The 13,526-nt window shown below is 35.8% G+C and overlaps 1 protein-coding gene across 1 annotated transcript in view; it reads left to right on the forward strand.

Annotated features, from left to right (window-relative positions):
• The window catches only part of APAF1 (apoptotic peptidase activating factor 1), a gene marked incomplete at its 5' end in the record, with an annotated part of 76,048 nt that overhangs the window by 47,512 nt on the left and 15,010 nt on the right, over positions 1–13,526 (forward strand). The window contains 3 exons of the mRNA XM_023527445.1: positions 5,194–5,310; positions 6,922–7,047; positions 13,207–13,326. Of these exons, the coding sequence (XP_023383213.1) occupies positions 5,194–5,310; positions 6,922–7,047; positions 13,207–13,326 (363 nt within the window). The remainder of the gene's footprint in view (positions 1–5,193; positions 5,311–6,921; positions 7,048–13,206; positions 13,327–13,526) is intronic.

Genomic DNA, 13,526 nt, shown 5'->3' on the forward strand with positions numbered 1-13,526 from the left:
GTTTGTTTGTCCTGTTCATTTGTTGCTTTTAGGTTTATATCCCACATATAAGTGATATCATGTGATTTTCAACTTTTTCTGTCTGGCTTATTTTGCTTAGCATGATTATCTTGAGGTCTATCCATGTTGTCGCAAATGGCAGCTATGTACCACAGCTTCTTTAACCAATCATCTATCGTAGGGCACTTCGGTTGCTTCCATGTCCTGCCTAGAGTGAATAATGCTGCAATGAACATCGGTGTGCAAATATCTTTTCGGATATGGGTTTTCAAGTCTTTGGGGTAAATACCCAATAGAGGGATTGCTAGATCATATGGTAGATCAATTTTTAGTTTTTTGAGGAACCTCCATACTGTTCCATAGTGGCAGTCCCACCAGCAGGGTATGAGGGTTCCTTTTTCTCCGCATCCTCTCCAGCATTTGTTATTACTCGACCTGTTGATTATAGCTATTCTAACAGGTGTGAGATGGTATCTCATTGTGGTTTTGATTTGCATTTCCCTAATAGCTAGTGATGTTGAGCATCTTTTCATGTATTCATTGGCCATTTGTATGTCCTCTAGGGGGAGAAGTGTCTCTTCAGGTCCTCTGCCCATTTTTTGACTGGATTGTTTATTTTTTGTTGTTATTGAGTCTTATGAGTTCTTCATATATTTTGGATATTAGGCCTTTATCGGAGGCATTGCTTGCAAATATATTTTCCCATTCAGATGGTTGTCTCTTTACCTTGTTGATTTATTTTGCTGAGCAGAAGCTTTTTAGTTTGATATAATCCCATTCATTTATTTTAGCATTTACTTCCCTTGCTTTCGAGGTCAAATTCATAAAATCCTCTTTAAGTCCAAGGTCCATGAGCTTAGTTCCTGTGTTTTCTTCTATGCATAGCATTGTTTCAGGTCTTATATTCAGGTCCTTAATCCATTTTGAGTTAATTTTAGTGTGGTGATAGACAACAGTCTAGTTTCATTCTTTTGCAGGTGGCTTTCCAGTTTTCCCAGCACCATTTATTGACGGGACTTTCCTTTCTCCACTGTATGTTTTTGGCTTTTTTGTCAAACTTATTTGCCCATATAAATATGGGTTTACTTCTGGACTCTCAGTTCTGTTCCACTGGTATGTGTGTCTGTTTTTCTGCCAGTATCATGCCGTTTTGATTACTGTTGCTTTGTAGTATAATTTGAAGTTGGGCAGAGCAATGCCTCCAGCCTCATTCTTTTTTCTCAGAATGACTTTGGCAATTCTGGGTCTTTTGTGCTTTCTTTAAAAAATGCCTATGGGATTTTGATGGGGATTGCATTAAATCTGTATAATGCTTTAGGCAATGTGGTCATTTTAACTATGTTGATTCCTCCAATCCAAGAACACAGAATGTCTTTCCATTTATTTGTCTCTTCCTAGATTTCTTTTAATAGGGTCTTACAGTTTTCATTATATAGGTCTTTCACTTGTTTTGTTAGATTTATTCCTAGGTATTTTATTCTTTTTGTTGCAGTTACAAAAGGAATTATTTCTTCCACTTCTATTTCTGACACTTCATTATTAGAGTATAGGAACACTATGGAATTTTGAACATTGCTTTTGTATGCAGAAACTTTACTGTATTTGCTTATTGTTTCTAGTAGTATTCTTGTGGAGTCTTTAGGGTTTTCTATATAGAGAATCATGTCTACTGCAAATAGTGACAGTTTGACTTCTTTGTTTTTTATTTGGATGCCTTTTATATCTTTCTCTTGCCTGATTGATTGTACTTGCTAGGACCTCTAATGTTATATTGAATAACAGTCGTGATAGTGGACAGCTTTGTCTTGTTCCTGATCTCAGAGAGAAGGTTTTTAGTTTTTCACCATTAAGTATAATGTTGGCTGAGGGTTTGTCATATACGGCCTTTATTATGTTAAAGTACTTCCCTTCTATACCAATTTTCTTAAGTGTTTTGATCATGAATGGATGCTGTATCTTGTTGAAGGCTTTTTCTACATCTAATGATATGATCATATGATTCTTATTTTTTCATTTGTTTATATGGTGTATCACATTAATCAGTTTGCATATGTTGAACCATCCCTGTGCCTTTGGGATGAAGCCCACTTGATCGTGGCGTATAATCTTTTTAATATGTTGCCATATTCGGTTCGCTATTATCTTATTTAGGATTTTTGCATCTGTGTTCATGAGAGATATTAGTCTGTAGTTTTCTTTTTTTGTGTGTTATCTTTACCAGGTTTTAGTATCAGGGTAATATTGGCCTCATAAAATGAGTTGGGAAGTATTTCCTTCTCTTTGATTCTTTGGAAGAGTTTGAGGAGAATAGGTATTAAATCTTCTTTGAACATTTGGTAGATTTCACTGGTGAAGCATCTAGTCCTAGACTTTTACTTTTTGGCAGGTTTTTGATAATTGTTTCAATTTTCATACTGCTGATTTGTCTATTTAGATTTTCCAGTTCTTCTTGATTGTCTAGGAAGATTATATTTTTCTAAATACTAATCCATTTCTCCTAGGTTATTAAATTTGGTGTTATATACTTTTTCATAGTATTCTTATATGATCCTTTGTATTTCTGCAGTGTCTGTCATAATTTCCCTTCTTTCATCCCTGATTTTTTTTGTGTGTATGTCTTTTCTCTTTTTTCTTTAGTGAATCTAGCCAGGGGTTTGTCAATTTTATTAACCTTCTCAAAGAACCAGCTCTTCGTTGCATTTATTTCTTCTATTGTTTTGTTTTGTTTTGTTTTCAATTTTATTTATTTCTGCTTTAATTTTGATTATTTCTCTCCTTCTGCTGACTTTAGGCTTCATTCGTTCTTCCTTTTCTAGTTTTTAAAGATGAAGTGTTAAGTTGTTTATTTGGGCTCATTTTTGTTTTTGGAGATAGGCCTGTAATGATATGAACTTTTCCTCTTATGACCGGTTTTGCCGTGTTCCAAAACTTTTGATATGTTGTACTTTTGATATCGTTATCATTCGTTTCTATGTATCTCTTGATCTCTCTTTTTATTTCTTCTCTGACCCAGTTATTCTTTAATAGCATGTTGTTTAATCTCCATGTATTTGTGGTTCTTCCTGCCTTTTTTTCGCAGTTGATCTCTAGTTTCAAAGCATTATGATCAGCGAATATGGTTGGTATGATTTCAATCCTCTTATATTCGTTGAGGCTATCTCTGTGTCCCAGTATGTGGTCAATCCTTGAGAATGTTCCATGTGCACTAGAGAAGAATGTATAAGCAGCTGTTTTGAGATAGAAGGCTCTGTAAATGTCAGTTATGTCATTATGTCCAGTTGGTCTAATGTGTCATTTAAGGATGTTATTTCCTTATTGATTTTCTGTTTGGATGATCTGTCTATATCCGACCTTATACCATTTTTACATGTGATTTTTCTTGATTTGGTTATTGAAAGAGAGCAAGAAACATGAGAGAGAATGAAAGGAGGTAGTGAAGTAGAGCTAGAATAAAGAGACAGAATAGAGAGGGAGAGAAATAGAGGGAGCGTGCATATTGAGGTCATGAGAGATAGCAAGAGGTTGGGACAGGCCGGCGTAGAGGAGGACAGAGCTTAACAAGTTCTAAAGCTGCAAAGCTCAACGTGATGTAGCGGAGAAAACAGTGACTGTTCACTTAGGAGACTTAAGGTGTAAGTTCTGGCTTTCTCATCAGCTACTTCTGTGATGTCGAATAAATTGCATCACTTCTCTGAGCCTCACTTTGTTTACCTATGAGGTCCTTTTCATCTTCAAAAGTCACTGAGCTGGTTATAGGGTCAGAGTGGAATCCGAATTCTGGAGAGACACATATCTGGGAGTATATTGTCTATGGCGTTTGTAATTTCTCCTTGTTCACTATGAGGGTCAGAATCAAACTGTGAGACACCCCTGAATATGGCTTGTTCGGTGTTTTACAAGTTTTATTGTTGTCCTTAACATGTTGATAAGGAGTTTTAATGCCCTGGGTTTCTGGGATGAATTGGGATGTGGCATTGAACCTGAATTCCTCGTCACTGATTTTTAGCAGACTGGTTCTACCGCTTGGGATATTTTCCACTGAGTTTTCTTGTCAAGTTCAGTTTCCTCATGCTTGTATTCTCTTTATTAAAATCGTGCAACCTTTAACAATTGTCATAACCGTGAGACTTAAAAAAGAAGTCAACTGACTATAAAAGTATCATTCTTTGTCAATGATTGTGGGCGAGTTTAAAGGATACTTAAACTGACAAATAATAGTTCAATTTACATGAACAAAACGTTTTTTAGTCACCACTTTAAGAAAATATAGAAATTGAATTTGAGAGAAGATAGTTAGCTTTCAGTAGTTCAATCTTTAATTCAAATGTCTAGTAGATCAGAACGTTCTTGGTAAAATATTGTACAGAAAAAGCTACCTTGATTGACCCTATAATCTTGTACTCGAAACAAAGATTACTGCTTATTTCATAGCGAAAAAAATTCAAGACTTTTAGGTTGTTACACTTAGAGAAAGGATATCTGACAATTGACTCAAGCTTGAGAAATGTTTTCTCAGGTCACGTGTTTTAGTTGAATGATAAGACTTCATTATTAGCGGGATTTGCAAAAATAATTATTAGCATTGGTACATATTATGAAATTAGGTAATCTCAGTTTAAGCATTACAGGTCCAGCCACCCAAATTATGCTCATGGGTTCTTCTCCAGTGCCCCCTCCTCCTAAAAGAAAAGGGAATCTTAATTTATACTGTTTTGTGAGTGATTTGGAGGCTATAAAACCCATTTAAATTTAAATTTGTATTTTCATGCAATGTCTTTCTCAGTCTCATTTCACCAACCCCCTTGAATAATATCAGAAAAGTGCATTTTTGCAAACGATAGCCCTATTAAAATGGGCTTTGTGAAGAAATGGAAAGTGGGTTGTGGAGCTGGCTGTGGGATTACAAATCAGACAGATGTGTCTCAGGTGGTGGGCACAGCAGCTGCTTGTTAAACCTTTTAAAGCTCGTTTTATTTATGAAAATGTATTTGAACCACAAAAGTGAAATGAAATAAAAGCGTGAAGTGCTAAATGTAGCTGCAGAGACGAGGGTAGGGATTTGTCATTCCCCTGGGAGCTCTTGTTGGTTATTTTCTGTGTTTTATTATTATTTTTCTCGATTCAAGTCTCTGTTCTAAAGAACAAAAACTGCTCTTACAGCCTAATACCTGATTGCACCTTATTTTTCATTAGCTCATTAATGGAAAAACAAGTCAGATTGATTATCTGGCTGAAGCTCAAGTTAGTTGCTGCTGCTTAAGTCCACATCTGCAGTACATTGCGTTTGGAGGCAACGATGGAGCCCTTGAGGTATTCAGTTCTAGTCTTCAGAGTCATTCTGTGCAGTGTAGTTATTTATGTAAAATTAATTATATGTCTGGCATTATAGACTTATTTATGTACTACATACATCTTTCTATGATGTATTAATTAATCTTGTTAGACTGAAAATAATCTTACAATCCTGTTGGTTATATATTTTTCAGATTGCCCATTACTACTGTTTCTCATACTTTGTCTTTTTGTGTTCCTTATTTTCTACCTCATTGTTTTGCTATTCTGCAGTATATTGAATACTATCAGAGATTCAGTTAACAATGCACAGAATGTTTTTTTTTCTCTTAGAAGTTCAGCTGTTTAGGAGTGTAAGTTGTTTTCATTTTGGTATTGATAAGGTTCATTGGGAACATCAGTGGAGGGTTGCCTTAAGTTTCTTGTTTCACCAACCATCACTGTTCTACTTTTGGTATTAGAAATACACCTATTCACCACCTGAACTTCTTAACTTGCTAGACAAGACAAAATAAATAAAAATAAAGTCAGGCTTTAAGACCTAAAAGATAGTATATTAAAATCATTTTGGATAAAAATGATTTCATCACAAATGAAATTCATCACGAAAGCATATTTTCTCTAGTTATATAGTATTTTATCAAAGAACATTGGCTTCCCTCACTTTTTTCTCATCCAGGCTTTTGGAATTATTCCTTAGAGTATTAATTCAATATTGTAATATCCTGGATGTTAGATATTATCACTCCTGTTTCACAGATATCTGAACTCCTAGTTTCCACAACTTTCATAAAATCAGTAAGTAGCAGAGCTAGGATTCAAACCCATGTCTCTAAGTCCATGCTCAACTATTAAATGCCAACCTGCCCTCTTCCCATAGAAATTGTGAGATTGTCCACTGCTCATTCGGGAAGGCTTTCATTCATGTAATTCCCCTTTGCTTTCTAAGAGACCTTTTTTCAGACATGCAGGTTAGGTTTGAATTTCTGCAGTCTCCTATTTTAGCATCATCTGTATTTTCCTTAGGCATCCTTGAGTACATTTCAGTTTGGGCAAAGGAACCATATTTACTTTTTGGCGGGGTATGAGTTCATTTGAAAACTTTTTTGATATTTTTGAGATCTGTTACTACTTTCTTAATCTCTGCATCTGGCATATTAATCCTTTTAAATCTTCTCAGTGACTGCCTCCCAGCCTACTCACATCCTCTTTTTCTTTACCTGTCTGCCTCCTCATCTTTTATCTTATCTTGTCTCTGTATTGTTTTATAAAGAACTTGCCTTGTCTCTCATCCAGGATTTTTTTTTTTCATTTCTCTCGTCCATCTTAAATGTTATTTTTTTTTTTTGGAGGCTGAGCCCAGACTGACATTTGTTTGATGAATTGGGTAGTTGAGTACTCAGAAGGACCACTTGTTCCTACTGCCATGTGGTTGTTCCAGTGTGTTTCATTTTAGGGTATGTGTGCACAGATGTGTGTGTATGTATGTGTAACATTCAGTTGTGTGTCTTTAGTTAAACTGAAAGCACTATGAGATGGAAATTCTGTACCCTTCTGTAGTCTAATTTTAGTTTAATATCTCCGGGGTGTAAAATTAATATTAATTTTCCGTGGTTTTCTACTCTGAAGATTTTAGAACTCCTAAACAACAGAATATTCCAATCCAGGGATGGGCACAAGAACACTGTCCGGCACATCCAATTCACAGCTGATGGAAAGACTCTTATTTCAAGTGCTGATGATTCTGCAATACAGGTAAGACGGAGGATGAACTCCTAACACACATAATGCAGACTCTAGCAAAGGAACACGTCATTTATGGCTCAAATCTGGTGTGCATTTTAAATACTTCTTTGTGATATTACTTTGGGCGTACATTCAGACTATGCACATGGGCTTAGGTGAAATTCATTTGTGTTTCATATTTTTCTATGGGTGAGGCAGGCACTTTGACTTAGAGCACTCTACTGGAAGGTTGTTTATTTTGAAAATCAAGGATTCATTGGAATTCTCCCATATGCTTAAGTATTTGGATTTGTATAAATATACTTTTTGCCGCATTTATGTAATTTCTCTTTATTTTTCTTTATAGCAGTAAAATCTGATTGAAATAATTCATTCTTCCCTTTTAAGAGTAAGATGTTTATTGTAGGGATGAAAGGACGTGAAAAAAGAATAGTTTACCATTGTGAAGGATTGTAGATAATAGAGGCCTTTAAGCCTACTATATATGTTCTTTTTAAATTTACTTTATTTTTTATCAAAGTTCCAGTGCACATACTTTTAAGACTCAAATAGTAATAGGCTTGTTATGAAAAATACTCTTTGATTTCTCATTCTCCAGAAGCACCACCTTTATTTTAGCTTCTAGATAGTTCTATTGATATTTACCTTTATGTCACCATATCACATACTTATAATGCTAATTCTTGAATTTTACTTTTGAGGATTTATCTACTGACTTCCTTGTATGAAAATTTAGCTTTTTTTCTCCTCCCACCTGTCCTACCTTCAACATATGCATGCACCCCTTTATCAAAATCTATTATCTCAATACATTTATAACAAAATTTTGTTCAGGTCATTAGTATCATTATAATGACTAAGTAGACTAAATGTACCATGAATGTGTTTCCTGCCTTAATGCAATTTAATCCTATCTTTGACGATGTATTTGGACATTATTTTGCCCATAAACTTTGAAGACATTGACACATCTTCTTCCAAGTTCCAAAGCTTATGTCGAGAAGTCTGGAACATTTTCTCTGGAACATTCTAGTTTTCCTTGTCTACATTTCATCTTTTTATACTGTGCTCTGTTTTCTGGGACTTTTCCTTAGCTTTATCTTCTAACCTTTTTTTATTTCTACTATTATATATATATATGTATATGTGTATATATATATACACACACATATACACACACACATATTTTTAAATATGTTTATTTATTTATTTTAATTAGTTTCAAGTATACAGTACATTGGTTAGACATTTATATAGTTTATAAAATGATCCTGCTAATTGCTCCTTCTCTGGTTTTCCACCTAGCCAATATGTTAACACTAACCGCATTCCACCATTATGTTTTTAATGCCATAGAGTTCATTCTTAGTGTTTAATACTTTTGAAGAGCATTGTGTTCTTGTTTCATAGATGAAATATCTTCTCTTCTCTGAAGATGGATAAATATATAAATAATGTATAAATTATACTTAGATTATGAGTGTATATAATTTTTTTCTCAAAATTTAATTTTTCTGGATAGTTGCTATTCCCTCTACGTTGTTTTTTTTTTTTACATTTCATTGTTTTGGCTTCTTATTTTAAAGGCCTTCCTTGACTGTGTAGTGATCATTCGCTACCAGAGACAGGCACTAAAGACTGATTTAAAGCTCTGTATGTTGACTGAGACCTTCTCTGAAAGGTGATTTGGATGGGGAACCTTTGTTGTCACTATCTCTAGGTTTTTTTGTTTGGTCTTTTCAGATCTGGCTGAAGATTCTTAGAGCTAAGTGCGGGGAGAAAACTAGGGGTAGTTGTAGGGTCTCAGTGTTTAGTGTGTAAACCTTCACTTGATCTCCTGTTCTTATATGTAATCCTGCACTCTATTGTGCTGGTGCCCTTATCTGGAGATTCTTCTTTCTGGTCTGCTTCCATTGTCTGTAGGAGCATCATTCTGCACTTTATTCTCTTTTTTGTCATAGGAACTTAGTTTGGGATTCAACGATGATTTTTTCTCTTTTTTACACAAAGTTAGTTTCCCCTGAAATCCTCAAAGAAGTTGGAGAGGCCAGCATTTCTGGCTTCACATCTCTATAGCTCTTCCTTCTGTTGTTTTCATGAAGCGTTAGGAATAATAGGGCCTTGTTTTTTTTGAAGATCTCTTTGCTTTGTCCCCTTCCCTCTATTTATTTAGATTGTCTCTCTCCTTTGCTGCCATCATTCTCGTTCTAACTCAATTTGGATTCTGTCTCTGGCATTTCCTCCTCATTGTAGGATTGTCCTGGTTAATTCTGAGAGTTCATAGGGCCCAGACTGTTCTAGCCCTTCCAGACCGTACCATGCTCACCTGGCACTCAATTTCCGCTGCTTTTCTCTTTGTCCACGGCACTTTCCAGTGAATATCACTTGGCTCTTTTGGGATTCTTCTCCTTTTAGGTTTGTCAGGCTCCCGATGCTTCCCTCTGCTTCTTCCCATACAGTCGCTATTATCATGGAAGTCTTGCAGCTCTCAGTATGCTCTCATTCGCATCTTGGGGTTTGTGGGGATACTACGTCACATAACACGGTCCTGTTAATGTTGTCTGTGCATTTTTAGTTTTGCTATTTTAGTAGCTTTGTCTGCTTTTAATAGAGGCTTAGGGAGATTAAAAAAAACTGTGCCTGTACCGCTGCCATCTTCCCAGAATGCCTAATACTTCTGTTGAGCCCCACCCTGATTTCCACATCTGGATGAACTCAGTGACCTAAGTTTCTGAGCATTTTGGGAGTTGTGTAATGTCCATTTTGTTGCTTTTGTTATTCTCTAATGCTTTTTGGATTCTGTTTTCTCAGTTCTGCTGTCAGTTATCTTCTGTTTTCCAGCCTCCAACATTTTGTTATCTTCTTTACCATTCTCTTGACCTTGTCATTTTAGTACAGTTTTAGAAGTGAAGGAGATTAAGCCCTATGTTCAATGGAAGCTGCTATATATTCTTTTACATAATGTGTATATATGTGTCTTATGGTGGCAATATTAATAAACAATAAGAATAATTTGCACTATTAAAAGCTATTTTGGAAAAAAAATTTTTTTTATGTTATGTCTTTGTGAGTCCTGTGTGATTAGAATGAAATTTGGCTTCAGTACAGAAACTTATTTAATATAGCCACCCATGATACTAGTGTATTAGCCATGAAACTCAGTGTCATATTCATCTTTCTTCCTTTCTAGGTGGCTTTGAATTGAGTAAAACTAAACTACATCTGATGAAATTCTGCTGAGACATTGTATACTATATAGCCTTTCTGTCAAAAGCTAAATTCATAGCTTTTATGATTTGCTTGAAGATCAGATATTTTCAGCCAGAGGGAGAAATAATTTCTAGGAATATTTTTAGAATCAGAGTTAGATTATTTTTAGAAATATGAGTTGTGTTTCATCCTCTTTTTCTGCTCTACTCAGAATAATTGTTACATTTAAAACATTTTAACGAATACATAATATGTTTATATAACAAAACTCTTGGTATAGGTATTTCCAAGAATTGACTGGTTGGGTCTTTGTTTTCATTTTTTGGTGTTTTAGTATAAGTCATTGGGGGTTTGTTTTCCGCTCAACCTTTATTGAGGTATAATTGACAAAACTGTATATGTTAAAGACATGCAACATGATGATTTGATCTGTGTACATGTTGTGAAATAATTATCACAATCAAGTTAATTAACAAATCTGTACACACCTCACATAGTTACCATTTTGGAGGCTTATTTTAATCGCCTTTGTATCCTTAGTGCCGTAATATATAGTAGGGGTTCGGGAAATCTTTGTTGCCCTGAACTAAAGTTACTGCCAACATTTGAAGAATCAACTTGCCTGCTTATAGCACCTGGAGTTGTGAAAATTGATGTCTCTCCCTTGGTAGTTTTTTTGATCCTTTACTTTGAAGTAAATAAAGCCTAAGTAACAGCCATGTTCACCTGAGCCAGTTTTTGAGAATATATGATTCTTGGAGGTATCAGAAGATTATTTAGCATTTTTTTTAATTTAAATTTTATTGTTTATATAGCTGAAAAAAATTCTACAGTGTACATACATTGCAAAACTATAGCTAATGGTTTCATACATTTGATTGATGCTGGTGGAAGTTTAGCTGTTATATAAGGTGGTTCATTAGCACAGTATGTTTGAGTCTAACAAAAAAAAAAATACTCCTGTCATCATTGCCTTGTAGAAAGCTGCTGCAGCAAAATCTGCTGAGGGTGTCTTAATCTCCCCTCAGTGATTGTCAGACTCTCTGGCTTCTTGATGTGGGGGCAGCAGTAGGAACCTAAGTCGAGAAGGAACATTGAATCAGACACAGCTGCGAATGGCAGTGCCAGTCAACCAGGAAGAGCTGTTCATTTGTTCCAGCAAAGCCCAGGAAGGAGAAGGAGGGAGCCAGGAAGTTCCTAGTGGGAATGGTCTAGGGTATTTTACGTTTAGCTACACAGGTGCTTTTCCTTTCTGATAGGATTTGGGGAGCCAGAGAGCCTCTGTTTCTTCCCCCTCCCTCAACACAGCTCACTGGGTTCTTGAGATACTGTAATTCCTAATTTATTCTCACTGCCAGCTTTCCTTGCTCTCACAGAAGATATCCTGCTATCCAGCTTCTGTGGGTGAGTGCTCTGAGACAGAGGATGGAGAGGATGAGAGCCAGGGCTTGGTGGGGAGGGTGGCTGCTGAATGTGGGGGATAAAGGACTAAAAAAAGGGGATAGCAAGATGGCGTTTCTTTTACAATTTTGCCCAAGTCTGACAGGAAAAACCTTAAAGATGTTTCCGCTGTTTAACATTCACCAGTCAGAAACCAGACCCAGGATGTTGCTAATGTGATACTTGTGATGGTGGCTGGTGTTTCTTAATCTTTTTATTTTTGATATTAAAAAATAGAAGAAAGTTCTGTTGGAGCCTGCCTGATTGCCCACAGCCTGAAGTCTAGCTTCATCGGGACCCTTGGGCTGTTTTGTCAAGAATGTCTCCTCAACCCTTTTTTCCCTGCTGTTCTTCTGTATATATCCTTCATCTATATCTTGTGCTGCCGCCAGATTTGGCACTATGAGCAGGTCCCTGTAATTTTTCCACATTTTTCTGTCTTACTCAAGCATTCATCCCGTGTTTGAAATGACCTCCTCAGTTTATGAATCATACTTCGAACCCATTTCCCAAGCCTACTTTGAATGCACTACATCAAGTCTTCCCTGAGGAATTGCTTTTTTGAGTTCCACAGAACTTTTATCTCTATCGTTAAAGCTCCTATGATTGAGATTTTTTTTGTTTTTTGATTTGTTTGGTATGTCTCATTTTCTTTGCTAGACTCTTAGGTTTCTTTATGCTAGATCCTTGTTTCATATTTGTTTCACGTATAGGTGCTAAGTAAACATTTGTTAAATTCAAGACAAGAATTAATAAGGCTCTAAATACAGCTGCTTTGATTTAGTAATTAAAAATTGTTCTGTACATGGGCATGACACAGAAATAAATTTTTTTTTGTTCACCTGTGTGTCTCACATATGCTTATATGGCTTATTTTGTGCCAGATACTCATATTATTTCAATTTCTTGTCTTCTCCTTGTGCCTCAGGAGTTCTTCCTGGAGCTCCATGTGAAAAATAATGTACTATATCACTTTTTTTTTTGTCATTTTGGGCATTGCATTAGGGAATAGCTAAGATCTCTGAAACTTAGAAATTCCATGATCTGGTTTGTAGCTGCTCTGTCACTTGACCTTCCCCAGAAGTAGGGCCAGTATGATTCAGTAGCTTTAGGGGAGCTAAATCTGTAGACTCGCCTAGCTTGTGAGGTTTAGAAATCTGTGAATATGTAATTGGGATAATTTTCTCTGGAAAATTTAATCAGATGGTGAGCTCACTAGCATATTGTGGCTTTTCTCTATCTTCTGGTATAATTAACTGCTCTCTAAGCAACTGAAGAAAACAAATTTTATTTAGGAGGAAAAGTATTTTATTTTGCCCCTAGTCACGTTAATTAACCCGTGGTTTTCTCTTCTTTGTCTGTAAAATGGGGACACCACATTCTTTCTTGGTACTCTTCGTTTTACTAAAATGCCATGCGGGATACAAGACTTTAGACAAGGGAGGGCATCCTCCCCCACCTCTCTAATGGGATATTATGAGAAGACTGTTATAACAGACTTATTTCTTTGATATTCAGGTATGGAATTGGCAATCAGAGGAATATGTCTCTCTGCAAGCCCATCAGGAAACAGTGAAAGACTTTAGGCTCTTGCCAAATTCAAGACTGCTTTCTTGGTCATTTGATGGAACGGTGAAGGTAATTTGAAGCACAGATTTCTTTATAAAAAAGTATTCTAACGTTGCAGTAATTATATTGGAACAGCCAAAAGCAGATGGATGATAAATAACTACTTGAATTTTTAAATTTCTGTTTTCTCATGCTTGTTTTAAGTCTGTTGCAGTCACCTACATCGGCTTTGTGTTTATGAGCATTTGCATGTAAGGGCACTTAAAGAG

This window comes from Pteropus vampyrus, unplaced genomic scaffold, assembly GCF_000151845.1.
Source record: "Pteropus vampyrus isolate Shadow unplaced genomic scaffold, Pvam_2.0 Scaffold16, whole genome shotgun sequence".
Classification (NCBI taxonomy): Eukaryota; Metazoa; Chordata; class Mammalia; order Chiroptera; family Pteropodidae; genus Pteropus; species Pteropus vampyrus.